We start from the raw sequence: 18,792 nt of genomic DNA on the forward strand, positions 1-18,792 counted from the left end.
ATGCAATCATTAGGGCATGCATGTATCTTCTGCACCTCTAACCCTAGAGGGCAGACAGCCTTCTTTGCTTCGTACGTACTCTCGGGCAATTCGTTGTCCTTTGGAAGCATATCCTTTATCATTATCAGCAACTTTCCAAATCCCTTGTCAGATACACCATTCTCTGCCTTCCATTGCAGCAATTCCAGTGTGGTGCCCAGCTTTTTCTTGTCACCTACGCAATTCGGGTACAACAATTTTTTGTGATCCTCTAACATGCGCTGCAACTTCTTCTTCTCCAAATCACTTGCGCAGTTTCTCTTTGCATCGGCAATGGCCCGACCTAGATCATCAACGGGCTCATCTGATGCCTCTTCTTCAGCTTCTTCTCGCATTGCCGGCTCAGCTTCTTCCCGCATTACCGGCTCAACTTCTTCCCCCATTGTTGTATCATCGTATTCAGGGAACCCATGGCCAGGAAAGCTGTCGTCGTCCTCTTCTTCTTCATTGTCTTCCATCATAACCCCTCTTTCTCCGTGCTTGGTCCAAACATTATAGTGGGGCATGAAACCGGACTCAAACAGGTGGACGTGGATGGTTCTTGACGTAGAGTAATTGCGACCATTCTTACAGCCAGCACATGGACAAGGCATAAAACCATCCGCCCGCTTGTTTGCCTCAGCTGCAAGCAGAAAAATATGCACGCCCTCAACGAACTGGGGAGAGCATTGGTCATCGTACATCCATTGCCGGCTCATCTTCATTACACAACACCGAATAGACCAAATTAATACAAGTTCATACATAAAGTTCATACAACACTTAAATGCAACAAACAAATAACTCTCTAGCTAAAGCATTTAAATGCAACAACAAATGCGATCAAGATCGCAACTAAGGTAACAATTGATCCAACAGCATAATGATACCAAGGCTCACTATCGATGGCATATTTTTTAATCTTTCTAATCTTCAAGCGCATTTTCTCCATCTTGATCTTGTGATCATCGACGACATCGGCAACATGCAACTCCAATTCCATCTTCTCCCCCTCAATTCTTTTCAATTTTTCTTTCAAGTACTCGTTTTCTCTTTCAACTAAATTTAACCTCTCGACAATAGGGTCGGTTGGAATTTCTGGTTCACATACCTCCTAGATAAAAATATCTATGTCAACTTGATGGGCATAATTTGTCATAAACACGAAATGCAACAAATAGTTTTAAAAGAGAATATACCACATCCAAATCATAACAAGGACGAGGGCCGACGGGGACGGATATCAAAACCATGGCACTATGTATAACAAACAACGTATGGGTAAGATAATTATACGAGTAACTATATATCCAAATCACACAAACATCAATTTTTTATATAAAATTTCATGAACAAGAGGCTCACCACAAGGTGGTGCCGGCGACGGGACGGTGCGGGCGATCGACGGTGGTTACGACGAAGATTTAGAAGGCACTAAGTAAAACACACCTACATATGCAAACTAAGTGTTATTTTGACCTCAAATTGCATATAAATCAAATACTACCACATATAATTCCTCCCAAATTACTAAAACCCACAATTAATCACTATATAAACCAATGCAAGAGCTAATCTAGCAATGAGAGATGAAAGGACAAAGTTGCTAACCTTGGTGATCATTTGAATGGATGGGGGCCTGCAAATCTTGACAATTTGGGGCAAATTTTGTGATGAACTCGAGAGGAAGAAGGGAAGAACAGAGGAGAGGGAGAGGGGAAAGGGGGAAGAACAGAGTGCGGGTGGACGAAGGGTTTATATAGGACGACCTTTAGTACCGGTTCGTGCCACGAACCGGTACTAAAGGTGCTGGAAGGGCCCCACTCTGACAACATCCTGCCACCACTTTCTTTAGTATCGGTTCGTGGCACGAACCGGTGCTAAAGGTTCGCCACGAACCGGTACTAAAGAGCTCCTCCCGCCTCCATTAGTGCCGGTTCTGTTACAAACCGGGACTAATGTGTCTCACATTTGATCCTTTTTCTACTAGTGAGAGTATGGTAGTGGAAATTCTTCAATGTCAAAGGCCTCTCAAGAGGCTTTCATCACCATGGCTGGTCCATCTACTTAAATCCGGTGAGATGAAAATTTGAATTCTCATCACTAGAATTTCTGAACGCGATCTTATTTTTTTATTAACCTGTAAAATATCTGAATGACCGATAGAATAGTAGAACTCCAGCATATATTGAGATTCTTTATAGCAATGATAACCGCTCTCTTCCTACTAATCATGTTACCATAATAACGTTTCATGCTAGTAAAAGTAACAAAACATGAAAAGTAATAATCTAATTTGATATTCTATATAGCGGCAAATATTTAAGGGGGTAAGGTGCCTGCTGTATGTAAATTTGTTTTCACCTTTTGTCCCTATAGACATAATATTATGCAAAAAAGAACTAGCAGACCTTAATGTTTCAACATTTTGTTAAACAGCAAGTCGACCGTCTACACTCGTAGAGTAGAATGATCCACTTTCTGAATATTGGTGAGTTGGAAACTTGAACTGTGAAACGAAAAAACACATTTTCCATGCCAATCTCCTGTTCTGCTAATATTTCTAAGTTGTACACTTGTGTTGTCGTGCGACAGGGCATGGTTGTAGGCTCACAGTTGGAGCAGGCTGGACTGGAGGAGGCGTGGAGTGGAGAGTAATGTGTGCTGCACTGCCGCCGTGGAAAGTGGTGTGTGCTGCACTGCTATGCCATGGCAGTTCTTGTGTGCTAGTGTTCTATAACGCTTGTTGTGCTGTCATCGTTGTTAGTCTCTACTGCTTGATGTGCTGCTGTCTACAGCTTACATTACGTCTCTATATGCCAGTATGTGAAAGTCTTTTCTGCACTGTGCCTGTGCTCTATTTTCTTCTCTATGTTTGCACTTGTCATTCCAAACTTGTTTAGTTACCTGAAGCTGAAGTTTTTATTATTTTTGCAAGTGCCTGAAGCTGAAGCTGAAGTTATGGTCAAGTATCTTGTGTCATCTGTGATGTCAGAGTTTGGACTATCTTGTGAATATTGCGTTCATATGCACTATAATTCGAGTTAATCCAAAAACTGAAGCGAAATTATCAGGTAACAGAACTCTCAGGAATCAGTTTTTAATACTGAAATTCGAGTTAAAACAAAAACTGAACCGAAATTATCAGGTAACAGAACTCTCAGGTTTTAGTTTTTAATAGTGAAAATTCGGTTTATTTTTTCACTGACCAAATCTGTTGAAAATAATAATAATGAAACCCGAATTTATCGGGACTGGCAATTGGGGTAAAACCTGAAAAGAAAAAGAGCTGCAAGGAGACGGTAGAAACAATTTCGGCTGTGGCAACATGCACAAGCAGAAGAAAAAAACAGGTACGAAGCTCAAGCACTACTGAATCATCATAACCGTTGTTCAACAAGTCAGATACTAGAATCACTTACAAAGTTCTTACATCCGCAACTAGAATCACTTTAACAGTCCTTACATCAGCAACTAGGAATACTTTAATAACAGTTCTTACATCCGCAACAACTCCACTTATTCTGCTTTTTCCGAAGCATAGGTCTTCGAAGGTTGAACATTAATCAGACTGCTTCGTCTCAGTGTCCAATACTAGAGGGCGAGTATCCCAGTAAAGTACTGCTGACATTGCTGCACACACAAAAGTGAAGTACCCAGCAGCAAGGGGTAAAAACCTTTTGTTCCTAGGCGCCCTATAGAACAAAAAACAAGTTCAGAACAAATATACAGTCAACAAGCAAATATACTATATAAATTAGGTAGTGCATAATTACCATAGTGGTGGAGGGGGCGTGGTTTGTGCATTATTGGTTAATGGAGAAGACCCGACCGGATTTGCGGTGGATACAGCTCCATGCTGCAAAGAAATTTAGACCATTCTCGTTAATTACAAATAGTGACAACACAGGATTAGAAAGCTTGGTATCAACAAAGGATATGGCTTTGCGCATTGGTGGAACGGCATTATATCAGGTGTAGATAGAACATAGAACGGAATAAATATCAGATTAAAAAAGAACTGTACACATGACATGACTCATGAGCATACGTAGGTATGCTGTCTTCTGGCACTTTTGCCGACTAATATGCAAGGATTCTATCCTAGACAGCAAATCCGGACTTTTCAAATATGATGTGTTGTTAAAACCAACGCGGATGTAAAAAAAAAACTACTCTAGATCTGATTTTGCAAATTCCACAAGGCCAGGAACGAGTGCATACCTCGCTATTCTTCAAGTGACTTTGAGATTCGGCGGAGAACCGGCGAAGAGAGCTCCCGCCATGGCTAACCCTCGGCAACAGCCCCCGCTGTTCCCCCTTGATGGCAACTTAGGCGACCGCCGAAAAATACGGCTGCGGTGGTCGCTGAAGGGCACGACTGCACATCCTTCTCGCAGCAAATCCAAGAGCCGCTGCCATCGATTATGCAATTCGCAGATCTCGCTAGTTCTATGCTTGCCGCCGGGTCTGTTGGAGTTGATCGATCCTCCCGCAAGCCTTTGTAACACGGAAGGCCAAGGGTTTTCCGGCTACAACGCTGTCACCGGGTCGTTCTCGTGTTCGTTTTCTTTTTTATTTCTTTTTCTTTTTTGAGGGTGAGGGAACCAACAAACTACTAGGCAGGCCCAATAGGCCCAGCCCATTGGCGCACAATGAACGTGTACAGCGTGTTTTTTTTTTTGAACTAATATATAGCAAAAAAAAAGAGTACAATTTCTTTGCTTGTTTGCCTTTTATTTTATTTTTGGTGATCAATCTCCATCTCCACTAATCTACTAAGTGCGCATGCAACACATGAATAACGAATTTCTCCCTTCTTAATTAGCACCTTTTCAGACAAATCACAATCGCACGTGTATGTCACACATCATAGGCAAACCTGATGAATTCCAATTTTTTTATTAATAATAATTAATATTCAAGTATTACGAAACTAGGAAAGTATTATTACAAATTTGAGAAAGATTGATTTTTTCCAAAAATTCTGAATTTATTTTGTGACAAACATTGACAAATATTCCAGTTGCTTGCAAAGTTTCATCGTGGAAGCCATGCCAAAAAAAATGATGGTCCAAGAATGCTACTTTTGAAAGCATTTTGGAGCACTGGTTTATTTTACCGCCATTGTTTATCTGTACCGCATGGCATTGGGCGGAATAGATGCGGCAAACCTGTACCGCAATTCGGCATCTATTCTGCTCGACGCCGCACGGTGCTACAAATCCATTATACGAGGAGGCGCAAACGGTTTTTACGGGCTGAGATTATAGCGGCTCTGCTACAGATGCTCTTAAAGGCCTATCTGAGTTGCAGGATTTGTAGAACGTAGCAATAGATAAAACACATAAACTGAATGGCATGTCTTCTTCGATATTATAGGATCAATATGGGTGTTTGATTGTGCGCAAGAGAAACCTAAGATTCTTCACATAAGGTTTGAGTGGATGTAAAAATTTCTATTAAACCTAGTACAAATGAATCTTAAGAAGAAAAATCATACGAATTATATAATCCTAAGAAACAAACAACTTTAAATCCTCCAATTTTCGTTTGAATCCATTGAACCAAAAGGCCTAAAAAGGAATTCCCTCTCTAGTTTAGAAAAAAAGGGGAGGCCCACCGCCTCGTCTCTTGTCGGTCCCGCACGTGCCGCTCACGAGGCAGTCGGTTCCCGTTCCGGATTCCGATTCCCATCGCCGGCCTTCTCTGGGTATTGGAAGGCGGAATCCCTCGGCGCGCCGCACAAACCCTAAACCCCACCTCCCCACAAATCACGCCGGAATGGCGGCGGAGACGGCGGAGAACGACTCCTCGCAGGAAACCCCGCCCCTCGCTGCCACCGCCGGTGCCGCCGGCGGCCCCAATCCCTGCTGCGCCAAGGTAACCGGTCCCCCTTCTCCTCGACTCTTTGCGACGCGTTCTCTTTTCGGTCTGTTCGCTTTCTTGATGGATCCCCTTTTTTTGTTTCTCTGGTTCCGTAGCTATGGAAGAAGTACCAGCAAATTGAGAAGGGCCGGGCGGTGCTGCGGGAGGCGGTGAAGCTCCTGAACAGCGAGATTGACAAGGTGCGGAATGAGAAATCAGCTCTGGCCGAAGGTACGGAGTTCTCCAACTCGTTCATGCTGTGTTGATCTGGTTGATTCCTTCCGCATTATGATTCTAGCTAGCTGGAGCGTGTTAGAACGCTCACTTTGCAAGATGAACAAGAACAAAGACTAAATTTTGGGTTGTCACACTTTAGCTTGCTAGTACTACCTCCGTCCGGAAATACTTGTCATCAAAATGAATAAAAGGGGATGTATCTAGATGTATATTAGTTCTAGATACATCCCTTTTTATCCATTTTGATGACAAATATTTTCTGACGGAGGGAGTATATGTTAAGCCACTAATTGACCTTATAATAAAATCCTCTTCTTCATCTGGAGAAAACAAAAGCCTTCGTGTATTAAAAGATTGTTGTTCGGAAGTATCTAATGCTCTAAATTCTAATCTAATGGCATGCTAGTAGCATGCTACCAGGAATTTAACAGAAGGTGTCTATCCCAAAGAAGATGAGCCTTCAAAGTATGTTTGTTTCTCCTGATGCTTTCTTATACTCTCAACATCCACTATTTCATCTGTAATATAGACCTTGTCCATGTTGCATGTAGCTAGAAATTCAAGTACTTAAGATTTCTATGGTCAATCCACAAGGCGTTCTTGTTTCTACATGGCTTTACCACTTCATCTGTGAACCTTTCGGTATGCACATCATGCACTAATAGGTTGTTCTTCCTGCTTTCTGGATGGTCAGTGTGCAAGGAGGAGCGTCTCCGAGCTGATTCAGCAGAAGCAGCTAGGGAAACCGAGTCTGATGCCAGAGATATATTAGAGAAAGAGGTAATTGAACTGAAGGCTGAGAACTTGGCCCTGCATCAAAAACAAAATTTTGGCAAAAACAGTGATGAGCTCTTACGCATCTCTGAGTTGGAGGAAGAAAATAGAAGGCTCAAACAGGTTTTAGGAGAAGAAAAGTTGAAAAGTGATTCTGAGAAGAAAAAGGTCGAAGAAGCAAAGAGCAAGGCTTTAGAAGCGCAAAAATTATTGAAGTCTGAAACACATAAGTATGAAGAGTACAAAAGGCTTGCTGATACAGAAAGAAAAATAGCCAATGATTTGAAGGCATCATGTGAAAAATTGAGGACTGAAGTAAATGAAACCAGGGCGCAGTTGTCTGCTCAGATTCAGAAAACAGGGGAGGCACATAAAAAGGCCGAAGCGGAGAAGCAGAAGGCTGCCAGAGAAAAGAAATGTGCTGATTCTGAAAAAATGTTAGCAGAGAAGAACAAAAAACTAATTGAAGTTGAGAGGAAAAAGGCAATGGAAGAGAAGAGCCATTCTAACCATTTGCTTGCACAGTTACAGGAACAGAAGAAACTGAATGAAAGCTTGCAAGTTAGCATTGAGGCTCAAAGAAAGAATGCTATGTCTGAGAAAAACCGTGCAGACCACCTGTTACAGAAGTTGGAAGAGGAGAGAAAACGTAGTGAATGTTTACAGAGGAAGTCTGATGATTTGAGTGCCACTAGGGATATGGTTTCTCTTGGCAAACATGGAATACAACATATTGGTGTAGCTACTGAAAGTGCTAACATAAAACTTCTCAAAGAGAAGCTGAAGCGGAAGAAAGATCAACTAAAGCATGTGAAAAATGAATCAAAGTTAGAGAAATCATTGATAAGAAAAGAGATTGAGCTCCTAAAACAGGACTGGATGAAGCCGCTGAATCGGTTTAACATGCTTGATGACCATCTTGCTGGTGGTGTTGAAGGTATTCATGCAATGAAAAAGGTATGTATCCTGATAGCTACTTATCAGTATCATGAGCTCTATGAAGGAAGGTAGTTATGTAGAATTTGATGCTCAAAGGTATCATGGTAATGTATAATTTCAAATTCAATGTACAATAGCTCACTACTGCAAACAGAGAATTTCTTCATACGGAAATTGTCAACATGTTGGAATTTTTTCTGTTAGTCTGCTCAGACTGTAAAAGTAGACTTAACGATAAATCTAGTAACATCATTTAGGTGCTAGTAGTTTTTCATCATTAGAGATGGTCAAACTTAGATTTTTTTTACTGTTCCAATGCTAAAAGGACCTGCATTCTGTTTTCAAATGGAGACATCACAGTTGCTTTTGTCAATCTTCATGTGTTCACATCGAAGAATCGAGGAAAGTTAACAGTGAAGGGGTTTGTAGTACGGCAAGAAAATGTTAGCTCCTCTATTCTCGAATTCGATATCATTTTAGATGCTCGATCTACCAGTTCTAACTTTTCCCATTCTATATTAACATGTTACTAAAAAAAACTTATTTTATGATAGTTTTAACAATAAATATATTGAATATTGTTATCATTTTGTGCCAGTTTGATACTTAAATGTAAATTGTTTGAATCAATTTCTGTTTACACTATTGAATATCTGAGTCGTAGTTTGCAAATGTAAGTCCAAAGCACATTTAAACTAAAACAATTTAATATCTGAGTCGTAGTTTGCAAATGTAAGTCCAAAGCACATTTAAACTAAAACAATTTAATATCTGAGTCGTAGTTTGCAAACGTAAGTCCAAAGCACATTTTGATATAAAGACTAAAGTGGAGGTCATTTTTTATGTTACTAGAGGTGCAATTGGTATATTTAGACAAAATGATGTGCACTTGCTAGTGTTTTTACATGTAGATGCCACTAATATTCTGTTGATCAGCTGCTGAATTTTATTAGTATGCACCTATACTTTTAAGTTCTCACATTCGCTAAGAATTTTCTCTTGCACCTACTTTTATATGAACTAACCTTATCATTGATCATCTTGGCAGCTGAAGCGTCAACCGGAGGTACATGACTTGGAACGTACTCTTCGTCCTCGTAATCCAGTTGCTGCCCCATATTTCGGGTTACAAGCTGGGATTATTCCTTTTACTTCTGCCCCAAGAGAATACACTTCATATCAGTTGCCTAGAGAAAGCTGCACAAGACCAATCTCAGGTACTAGTTCTGAATTAGAGCCTCCTATTGGTAGTGCTCTCAGAACGGAGTCCAAAAATCACCACAGATCTTCACGTCCCACATCCATATCTGATAAAAAGTTCATGGGCTCCCAGGGTAAGGAAAGCCTATTTGTCTCATCAACAGGTACCAGAAAGAACCAGAACTCCACAGGTTCAGAGTTACCCCCTAAAGACTGCAGTACAAGGAAACAAGATAGAGCGCTGCTGGAGATTTCTGGTCATTCATCTCGACGGAAGGCATTGAAGTCATTACTGCCTGGTGGTACAGAAGTTGTAGATCAAATGCCTAATGGTGGTAGGAAGAGAAAAAGGACAAAAAATTCTGTAGAATCACTTCCCCATGATGCCGCTGCAAATAATTATTTGGCATTCGGTGATGATCGTTCATGTCCGCAGCAACAAAATATCATCATCCCATGTATAAACAAAGAGGGCTCGCAAAATCGTAGCAGGAAATGTCATGCGGCCGTTGATAAATCCTTGAGTGGCTGTGCTAAAGTATTGTCTCCTGGAGCAGCAAATGCTTGCGCAGGCAGTAAATTTGCTTCATTGCTCTCTTTTGAGAAATTGATTGAAGGGGACTGCTTGAAGTTGCTCAATTTGGACAATGATGCTGATGAGGAGAAGTACAGAAAGGCAATGAAGAGACCTCTTTCACCAGATGTGCCCATTGTTCTACCCACTATAACTAGAAGGCCTATGTCTCCGCATTTGGTTGATGGCAATGATATTCAATATGATAGAGATTGTTCTGCGTCAAGGTCTGATGGCAGTTTGTCGGAAGTTCAGAAATTATCTCAGAATGCTAAGTTTCAATCATCCTATAGTAGAACTGAATACAGTGGCAGTGTTACGGAGCTGTGTGCAAACAATAAATCTAATACAGTAGATAATGATCCTTACAACACCAAATTGGTTGATGTGTCAGTTACAGCCAGATCGGTCAATGTTTCACGTGGGAATGTGGCCTCAAATTCCTTAGTTTCCGTCGCTGTGGATTTGGAGAATACCATGGGACCACAGTTCTCAGAAAGTAGCTGCAGAGACCATGCAAATGCCAGTTTGCATTCGGCACCTAATAAAAGCAGGCTAAATCAAATGTTTGATGCATCATCAGATCCTGAACTGCAAAGTAATGTTGGAACAAGTAAATCACGAGTAGCTGGGCCAGTCAGTTTGACCACAAATAGTGTGATTGGTTGTTGTCATGGAGCTGGAAACAACACTATTGACTTTTTTGGCGTTTCTAGTTTGAAAAGAAGCAGCCTAATAAAGATACTTCGCTATTGGGATGCCCTGTCTTCTGAAGCTGGTAAACTGTCTGAGGATATTTATGTTGATGGTCCATTACTAGAAAGAGTATCAACCGAATCACTGCTGCTTCCAGAGTAAGTCTGCTTGCATTGAGCTGACTGTTTTTCTATTCATTTTAGCAGTTACATGCTCTTCTATTACTGCCATGAGCATTCATATTGCAAAATAAGTAACACTTCTGTTTTCTTATGCAGAGAGAGGGTTCCCCTCATTTTTTCCCTTTTGTTGTGGGATGTTCGTAAATTAACAACAGAACCTGTTGATCAATACCTTGCTTCGTCGGCCTTTTCCATGACTGGTATAATGACGGGTAGGCTTTCGATATTTCAGTTTTTTCATCACTTTATTATTTCCCTTTCCCCCTTATGTGCAAACAAATAATAAATAACTGGGTTTGCAACTTTGATGTGGTTTATGCTGCGCAAGAACTTTGTGCAAACATTTGGTTCCTTTATCGGGTGGGAGAGTTTAGAACCAGTTAAGAGTAAAATCAACTAAAGTACCACAAAAATGGAATTCCATCCAAATCTGTATTTTTGATTTTGATGCTGTTCCACCAGGTAGAAACTTCTTTAATGCTACAGTTTTATATACCATTGGTAGCCTTTTAGACATTGCTGCTATTTGACTATCATTTCTCATAAAGTTACACAATGTTACTTCTACTTCTACCAATAACATTTAATATTCTCACGTGTTAACTGAAATTCCTTGATGGCAGTATCTGAAATTATTCATCAAGCTTAGATTGTGATGTGGCAAGTAGAGTTTTCTTCTGAAGTACATGTAGGTTATTTGTCAAGTTCAGTTTGTGAGTATTTTTCTTCTGTCGAAGTGATTTAGCTTTCTTCTATAAGAAACTACTCCATGCCTTGGTTGTCTTCATTAATTCATTGTTGTTAACTTATTTTATACTTGAGCCACACCACATGAGATTATGGCTGTACCGAGCTAGTCATTGTATGTCGTACGAATAGCTTCTGAATCGCGTTTTCAGACATTATTTTGAAATTTCCATTATTTTCCTTGCAGTGAAACCTTACATGGAAACGATATTGGGCCTCCTAAAAAGCAACCATCTGGATGTCCTTGTCTCCTTAATTGAGGATTTTCTCGTGAACAAAGAAGTTATGGTTTGCGATAAAATGGGAGTTAGGAATTCTGTTGCAATCAAGTATTGTCACCTAGATGATGAAACTGGCATACAAGTATCCACTAAGCCTGCGACTGTAAATCAGTTTATCTCTGCTTGCATCCTTTTGGCTTCAATATGTGTTAAAGTGGAGAGGCTGGATGTGGTTTTAGAGGTTTCATACAGAGTTCTTCAGATGGGCAAATTAAACCTTTCCTGGACCATGTTGGCTCTCCATGTCTTTGGTTCCGTATGTGGTGATAAGTTGCGCTTTCTGAAGAGCTGTAACCTTCTCATGACAACTGTACGGTTGGTTGTCCTGCTTCTCGAGAGCACAGACACTTCTTCGTGCCTTGTGTCATCTTATATTCAGTCCAATAGACCAACAGCTTTCCCATCCTGTACACATTGTGTGTTTGATGTGGATACAGTGTCTATAGATGTTTTTATCTCTTCTCTGCTCGATGAGCTAGATTTATGTGCTCTGTCATGGAACAATCATGCCAATTCAAATGAAGCTATTACAAGGCACAGTTCTCATTCAGGATCAAGTGGACTGGAGATCAATTGTGGTGAATCTTGCAATATCTCCAAGCAAGCAAATTTTACTGAGGATACCAATTATCCTGCAGAGAGAGACCTGTGCTATTTCACTGAGATAATATCTCTGCTTGAGCTGTTTGGGAACTACATGGTATGGTCAACTTCTTCATCTTACTTGATTTCACTTTATCTTGATAGTTTATTTTTTGGAGTTATCTAACATGTGAACAATATTGACTGCCAGACAGCACATTTTCATGTCCCAGGGGAATTTTTCAGCTCTTGTATTTCATAGTTAGATAGTATTAGTTTAATACTACCTCCATAACTAAATATACGATGTTTTTGCAGTTCAAATTGAGTTGCAAAAATGTCTTGTATTTAGTTACAGAGGTAGTAGTTTTTACCTTTAACTCCCATGTCAAATCAGAATCATTTCAAAAGAACTAAACATCGTTGTTTCTAGCATCATGGCTCTTTTGATGAACTTTGCTTAAGTTGAAACTATTCTTCTTATTATTAGTAGCAATCGAATATCTGCTATGCAATTGCACACATCATCTGTTTCATTATAGACTGACTATTCATGTTTGTTTTTAGAGCTGCGAGTGGACATACAAAAATGTTGTTGTCCGTCTTCTGAAGATTTTGGAATCATGCACATGTGAGGAGTATTCAGCTGCTCTCTTGGTACTTGTCAGCCAGCTTGGAAGGTTTGTGCCATTTTCCTTCTTCTTTTAAATATGAATGCTTAGAAATCACTTACACAGTTGTGAAATATGTACTGCCTCTTATTTCATGATTTTACGAGGAAATGTGTTCTTTCTATTTGATGTTACGGGATTTTAGTAAGAGGTACTAGTCATGTGCCTACTTATTCCTGTAGTTCCCCTAGCTCAATTTGTCTACCCTTTCCTGCATTTAATTTCTTTATCTGTTAGCCACAAAGGTTAAAGATACGATGTTTCGGGGACAAACAATTTAATATGGTAGCAAGACACTCAACTTAATATGTGGTTTACCTTGTGCCTTTTAGGAAAATAGTAAGTATACAAAAGTCTTAAACAACAACAACAACAACAACAAAGCCTTTAGTCCCAAACAAGTTGGGGTAGGCTAGAGGTGAAACCCATAAGATCTCGCAACCAACTCATGGCTCTGGCACATGGATAGCAAGCTTCCACGCACCCCTGTCCATAGCTAGCTCTTTGGTGATACTCCAATCCTTCAGGTCTCTCTTAACGGACTCCTCCCATGTCAAATTCGGTCTACCCCGCCCTCTCTTGACATTCTCCGCACGCTTTAGCCGTAAGCTATGCACTGGAGCTTCTGGAGGCCTACGCTGAATATGCCCAAATCATCTCAGACAATGTTGGACAAGCTTCTCTTCAATAGGTGCTACCCCAACTCTATCTCGTATATCATCATTTCGGACTCAGTCCTTCCTTGTGTGGCCGCACATCCATCTCAACATACGCATCTCCGCCACACCTAACTGTTGAACATGTCGCCTTTTAGTTGGCCAACACTCAGCGCCATACAACATTGCGGGTCGAACCGCCGTCCTGTAGAACTTGTCTTTTAGCTTTTGTGGCACTCTTGTCACAGAGAATGCCAGAAGCTTGGCGCCACTTCATCCATCCGGCTTTGATTCGATGGCTCACATCTTCATCAATACCCCCATCCTCCTGCAGCATTGACCCCAAATACCGAAAGGTGTCCTTCTGAGGTACCACCTGGCCATCAAGTCTAACCTCCTCACACCTAGTAGTACTGAAACCGCACATCATGTACTCGGTTTTAGTTCTACTAAGCCTAAACCCTTTCGATTCCAAAGTTTGTCTCCATAACTCTAACTTCCTATTTACCCCCGACTATCGTCAACTAGCACCACATCATCCGCAAAGAGCATACACCATGGGATATCTCCTTGTATATCCCTTGTGACCTCATCCATCACCAGTGCAAAAAGATAAGGGCTCAAAGCTGACCCCTGATGCAGTCCTATCTTAATCGGGAAGTCATCCGTGTCGACATCACTTGTTCGAACACTTGTCACAACACTATCGTACATGTCCTTGATGAGGGTAATGTACTTTGCTAGGACTTTGTGTTTCTCCAAGGCCCACCACATGACATTTCGCGGTATCTTATCATAGGCCTTCTCCAAGTCAATGAACACCATATGCAAGTCCTTCTTTTGCTCCCTATATCTCTCCATAAGTTGTCGTACCAAGAAAATGGCTTCCGTGGTCGACCTCCCAGGCATGAAACCAAACTGATTTTTGGTCATGCTTGTCATTCTTCTTAAGCGGTGCTCAATGACTCTCCCATAGCTTCATTGTATGGCTCGTCAGCTTAATTCCACGGTAATTAGTACAACTCTGAACATCCCCCTTGTTCTTGAAGATTGGTACTAATATACTCCGTCTCCATTTTTCTGGCATCTTGTTTGCCCGAAAAATGAGGTTGAAAAGCTTGGTTAGCCATACTATTGCTATGTCCTCGAGACCTTTCCACACCTCAATGGGTACACAATCAGGGCCCATCGCCTTGCCTCCTTTCATCCTTTTTAAAGCCTCCTTAACCTCAGACTCCTAGATTCGCCGCACAAAGCGCATGCTGGTCTCATCAAAGGAGTCGTCCAGTTCAATGGTAGAACTCTCATTCTCCCCATTGAACAGCTTGTCGAAGTACTCCCGCCATCTATGCTTAATCTCCTCGTCCTTCACCAAGAGTTGGCTTGCTTCGTCCTTGATGCATTTGACTTGGCCAATATCCCTCGTCTTCCTCTCTCGGATCTTGGCCATCTTATAGATGTCCCTTTCGCCTTCCTTCGTGCCTAACCGTTGGTAGAGGTCCTCATATGCCCGACCCCTTGCTTCACCAACAGCTCGCTTTGCGGCCTTCTTCGCCATCTTGTACTTCTCTATGTTGTCTACACTCCTATCCAGATATAGGCGTCTGAAGCAATCTTTCTTCTCTTTAATCGCCTTCTGGACATCATCATTCCACCACCAGGTATCCTTATCTTCGCTTCTCCTTCCCCTGGACACTCCAAACTCCTCCGAGGCCACCTTACGAATGCAAGTTGCCATCTTCATCCACACATTGTCCGCATCCCCTCCTTTCTCCCAAAGGCCCTCCTTAATGACCCTCTCCTTGAACGCCTGAGCTACCTCCCCCTTGAGCTTCCACTACTTCGTTCTAGGGACTTTGGCACGCTTATCCCGCTGGACACGAATCCGAAAGCGGAAGTCAACAACCACCAGCTTATGCTGGGGTACAACACTCTCTCCAGGTATCACCTTACAGTCTAGGCACGCACGCCTGCCTATCTTCTCTTCTCGAGAGGATGAAATCAATCTGGCTAGAGTGTTGGCCACTACTAGAAGTCACCAGATGTGATTCCCTCTTTCTAAAGAGGGTGTTAGCTACAATCATGTTGTAGGCTAGAGCAAAGCTTAAGACATCTTCTCCTTCTTGATTCCTGATGCCATAGCCAACTCCCCCATGCGCCCCTTCAAAACCTGTGTTAGATGTACACCACGTGGCCATTGAGGTCTCCTCCTATGAAGAGCTTCTCACCAATCGGTACACTCCTAACCATGTCTTCCAGGCCTTCCCAGAACTCCCTCTTGGTGTTCTCATTGTGGCCTACTTGCGGGGCATACGCGCTGATAACATTGAGAACCAAGTCCTCAACTACCAGCTTGACCAGGATAATCCGGTCCCCACGTCTCTTGACGTCTACCACTCCATACTTGAGGCTCTTGTTGATCAAGATGCCTACGCCATTTTTGTTTGCAGCCGTCCCCGTGAACCACAGCTTGAAGCCGGTATCCTCCACCTCCTTCGCCTTCTGTCCTCTCCATTTGGTTTCTTGGACGCAAAGGATATCAGCACCTCTCCTCACCGCTGCATCAACTAGCTCCCGAAGCTTCCCTGTCAGAGACCCTACGTTCCAGCTACCTAAGCGAATCCTCCTAGGCTCGGCTAGCTTCCTTACCCTTCGCACTCGTCGAGTCAAATGCGAAGACCCTTGCCCATTTTCCACTACATTCGGGCGCCGATGTAGCGCGCCACTAAGGATGCGACGACCTGATCCTCGCTTACTTGCCACCGTATCCGGATCAAGATACGGCGCGCTACCTTGGGGGTGACAGCCCTGCCCTTGCCCATTTTCCACCACACCCGGGTTCCGATGTAGCGCGTCGCTGAGAGGGTTACGCCCCAACGAAAATCTTTTGGGTTTCATCTCCATAAGAGTGGCTGAGTTTTTATGTTGGCTCGCCAAGCCTATCACAACCCTCCTCCTTTGCCCGGGCTTGGGACCGGCTATGTTGAGACAACATAGGCGGAGTTATACAAAAGTCTTAAACATCAAATAAAGAACACTGGGGGGGAGGGGGTTATTGAATTGTTTCTTCTCCTTCTCTCATGATGGGTGACTGATCAGTTTTCCATCACTAGAAGACCCCAGGTGCATGTGTTGTGTGACATCACGTGTGTATTATGCAGTTTTATGTTTGCTAATCTAAGTATACAGCAGAACATGTTGGAAAATATTTGGTACATCTTTTTGGAAATTGAGATCTCATATATCTTGATTGTTGAGGTGGTGTTTTTTTTCTTAAAGAAAACTCTACCAGTTATTCCAATATATGTGATGGGTGTAAAGATTAGAATCTAATGTCACAGTGGCATCCTTGGGAACTTTCTTTCACATGATTAAGTTGAGACACTGTCACAAGAATTCTTCACACTGGGAGGCCCTGCATTTCTTCTCTCGCATTCTTTTAAGCATGAAACCGGTGGTACAATCTGTTCTTGACTTACGGTCTTCATTCTCCAAGCTAGACCAGCTCTTTTGATATGACTGATACTCTGCCATGATTATATGTTCTTTAAATGAGTCTATTAGTGGTGAAATGATCTCTTAGCTTTCTATGTTCTCTCTAGTTTAGCATGTTCTTTATCTTTAGGCCTTTTAAGGGTGATAGTCTCTTTCCCCCTCTTCTTTTTATTTTGAAATATGCCTTTTGTGCATGTTTATTGCATAAATACTGTTTCAACTTCTGTTAATAGATTTAGTGCTGGTACACGTTACCTTCTCGAGCTGTTTTCATTTTTCATTGACATTTTACAATTGCTTGATTACTATTTTGCAGGTTTTTCATTGATGATGTTGGTTATGAGACAGAAGCAGTAGTTGAGCTGAGGAACAAGTTAGCAGTGCTAATAGGGACGAGTTTTACAAGATCAAGGAGCATACCTGTTCAGTTCTCTGCCATTGGTGCGCTGCTCAGTCTCTTTCCATTGACATTTGATAAAATAGTTTCTAGCCAGACTGGACCATTATCAGGTCCATGTGTTCTGCAAGCGAGTCAGATTTCTGAATGGTTTGGTCAGTTAAGCAAGGAGAATCAATCTTTTGCGCGTTCCTTTTTTAGCTGAGTCGGTGGGTATTCCAGCATTCAGGCTATCTGCTCCGGTGGACTAAGAAAGCATCCCATTGATATTTTGGGTTGTTCAGCGCAGGGGCACTCATGATCTCACATGACGCCATTATGATTAATCTTTCTCCTAAAGAGCATATGGGGGAGAATGTTTTATTCTCTTTGAGGAGGCTGAACTTGACTTCTCTACAGACCTTTTGAGGCAGGTGTGAGATTCAAATGCAGAACCACAAGCTAGGATTGTGCTTCTTCATGCATAATTCTTTCGGGAGAAATCTGAATATGAAAGGATCACTAGAAAGATTTGTCAACAAGCCAAATTTGAAAGAAGTTGCATGTCTGGGATCATCGAAGGAGGTACTTCAAATTTGACCTGGTTTAACTCAACATGGAATATCTTCAATGTCGCAGAGAGGGTCTGTGGTATGCCCTGATCTGAAGGCGCTGCATCGGCCTCAAGCCACCACCGGATGTAGGCACATCAAATTTGACGCTGGTCAACAAATCTGATTTTTTTTTTGGGGTGAGGTACTTGATCCGCGTAATAGCAGAGTTACACAGTGTATGTTTGTGTGAACGGTTTTTTTTTCTTGGAGGTGATTCGGAATTTTATGGTATCACCTTCCGAGTACTTATTGGAACTTGTTGACCGTAGAGATAGATGTACAGCAGCAAAATCCAAGAGTTTTTAACCCAGCACGGGTCAACTTGTCCCTTCTGATGTATGAATGCAAGTTTAGCTTCAGCGCCTTTTCAAATTCGATTATAGCAGTCCTAGTACAAACGCTGGTTTTGTAATGCCAGAGATGAAGTTTCATCATAACATAATGAAATAAGCTTCTAGCGCCCCTGTCCATTTCATACTCTATGATTCTCATCTCAACTATTGGGCACTGACTTGACGCATTTTCTGCCTATGTTTTGACCCTCGACAAAAGAATTAGTAACTTGATGCATTTTCTGCCTACGTTTTGACCCTTGACAAAAGAATTCGTAAATTGCAAAATTGATAACTCAGTTGCCACCTAGATTCCTGCCGTAGCTCGACTTGTCAAGCCTCATTATTGTATCATGTCAATTTCTTGGCCCAATCCTTTTTAGAAAAAGAAAGAGATTGATCCCGAGTTTTTTTAGATTAAAGAAAAAAAAAACTTCTGTACTGCATTTCGTGTATGCCCAGCCTATAATAATAAAATTGGAATGTTGTAAAAAATCGACTTGTCAAGCCTCATTATCGTATCATGTCAATTTCTTGGCCCAATCCTTTT

At 41.7% G+C, this 18,792-nt stretch overlaps 1 protein-coding gene and 1 long non-coding RNA gene across 5 annotated transcripts; one reads left to right on the top strand and one right to left on the bottom strand.

Moving 5' to 3' along the window:
- Positions 1–3,391: 3,391 nt before the first annotated feature.
- Positions 3,392–4,525, bottom strand: LOC123065722 (uncharacterized). Its single transcript, XR_006431118.1, has 3 exons — positions 4,243–4,525; positions 3,795–3,877; positions 3,392–3,713 (listed from the first exon to the last, which is right to left on the bottom strand). It is a non-coding gene; the product is annotated as an uncharacterized lncRNA (long non-coding RNA).
- Positions 4,526–5,685: 1,160 nt separating this feature from the next.
- LOC123070908 (uncharacterized) lies at positions 5,686–18,269 on the top strand. Of its 4 annotated transcripts, XM_044494321.1 has the most exons (9): positions 5,729–5,901; positions 6,003–6,117; positions 6,533–6,588; positions 6,818–7,854; positions 8,885–10,464; positions 10,585–10,700; positions 11,423–12,216; positions 12,666–12,778; positions 17,237–18,269. In XM_044494321.1, the coding sequence occupies exons 3-9, from the start codon at positions 6,576–6,578 to the stop codon at positions 17,520–17,522; spliced, it is 3,939 nt and encodes a 1,312-aa protein (XP_044350256.1). In that variant the 5' UTR covers positions 5,729–5,901; positions 6,003–6,117; positions 6,533–6,575; the 3' UTR covers positions 17,523–18,269. The 4 variants fall into 4 exon arrangements, with proteins under 4 accessions (XP_044350254.1, XP_044350255.1, XP_044350256.1 ...); XM_044494319.1 differs by lacking the exon at positions 6,533–6,588 and having other exon boundaries at positions 5,686–5,901; XM_044494320.1 differs by lacking the exon at positions 6,533–6,588 and having other exon boundaries at positions 5,686–5,901; positions 10,585–10,688.
- Positions 18,270–18,792: the final 523 nt, after the last annotated feature.

Source organism: Triticum aestivum, chromosome 3B (genome assembly GCF_018294505.1).
Source record: "Triticum aestivum cultivar Chinese Spring chromosome 3B, IWGSC CS RefSeq v2.1, whole genome shotgun sequence".
In the NCBI taxonomy this organism is placed as follows: Eukaryota; Viridiplantae; Streptophyta; class Magnoliopsida; order Poales; family Poaceae; genus Triticum; species Triticum aestivum.

Excerpts from the sequence above, each read along its gene's own strand:
- LOC123070908 (XM_044494319.1), top strand. The coding sequence starts at position 5,803 with ATGGCGGCGGAGACGGCGGAGAACGACTCCTCGCAGGAAACCCCGCCC. Across the intron at positions 7,855-8,884 it reads GTATTCATGCAATGAAAAAG|CTGAAGCGTCAACCGGAGGT; the intron begins GTATGTATCCTG and ends TCATCTTGGCAG. Across the intron at positions 12,779-17,236 it reads CTTGTCAGCCAGCTTGGAAG|GTTTTTCATTGATGATGTTG; the intron begins GTTTGTGCCATT and ends ACTATTTTGCAG.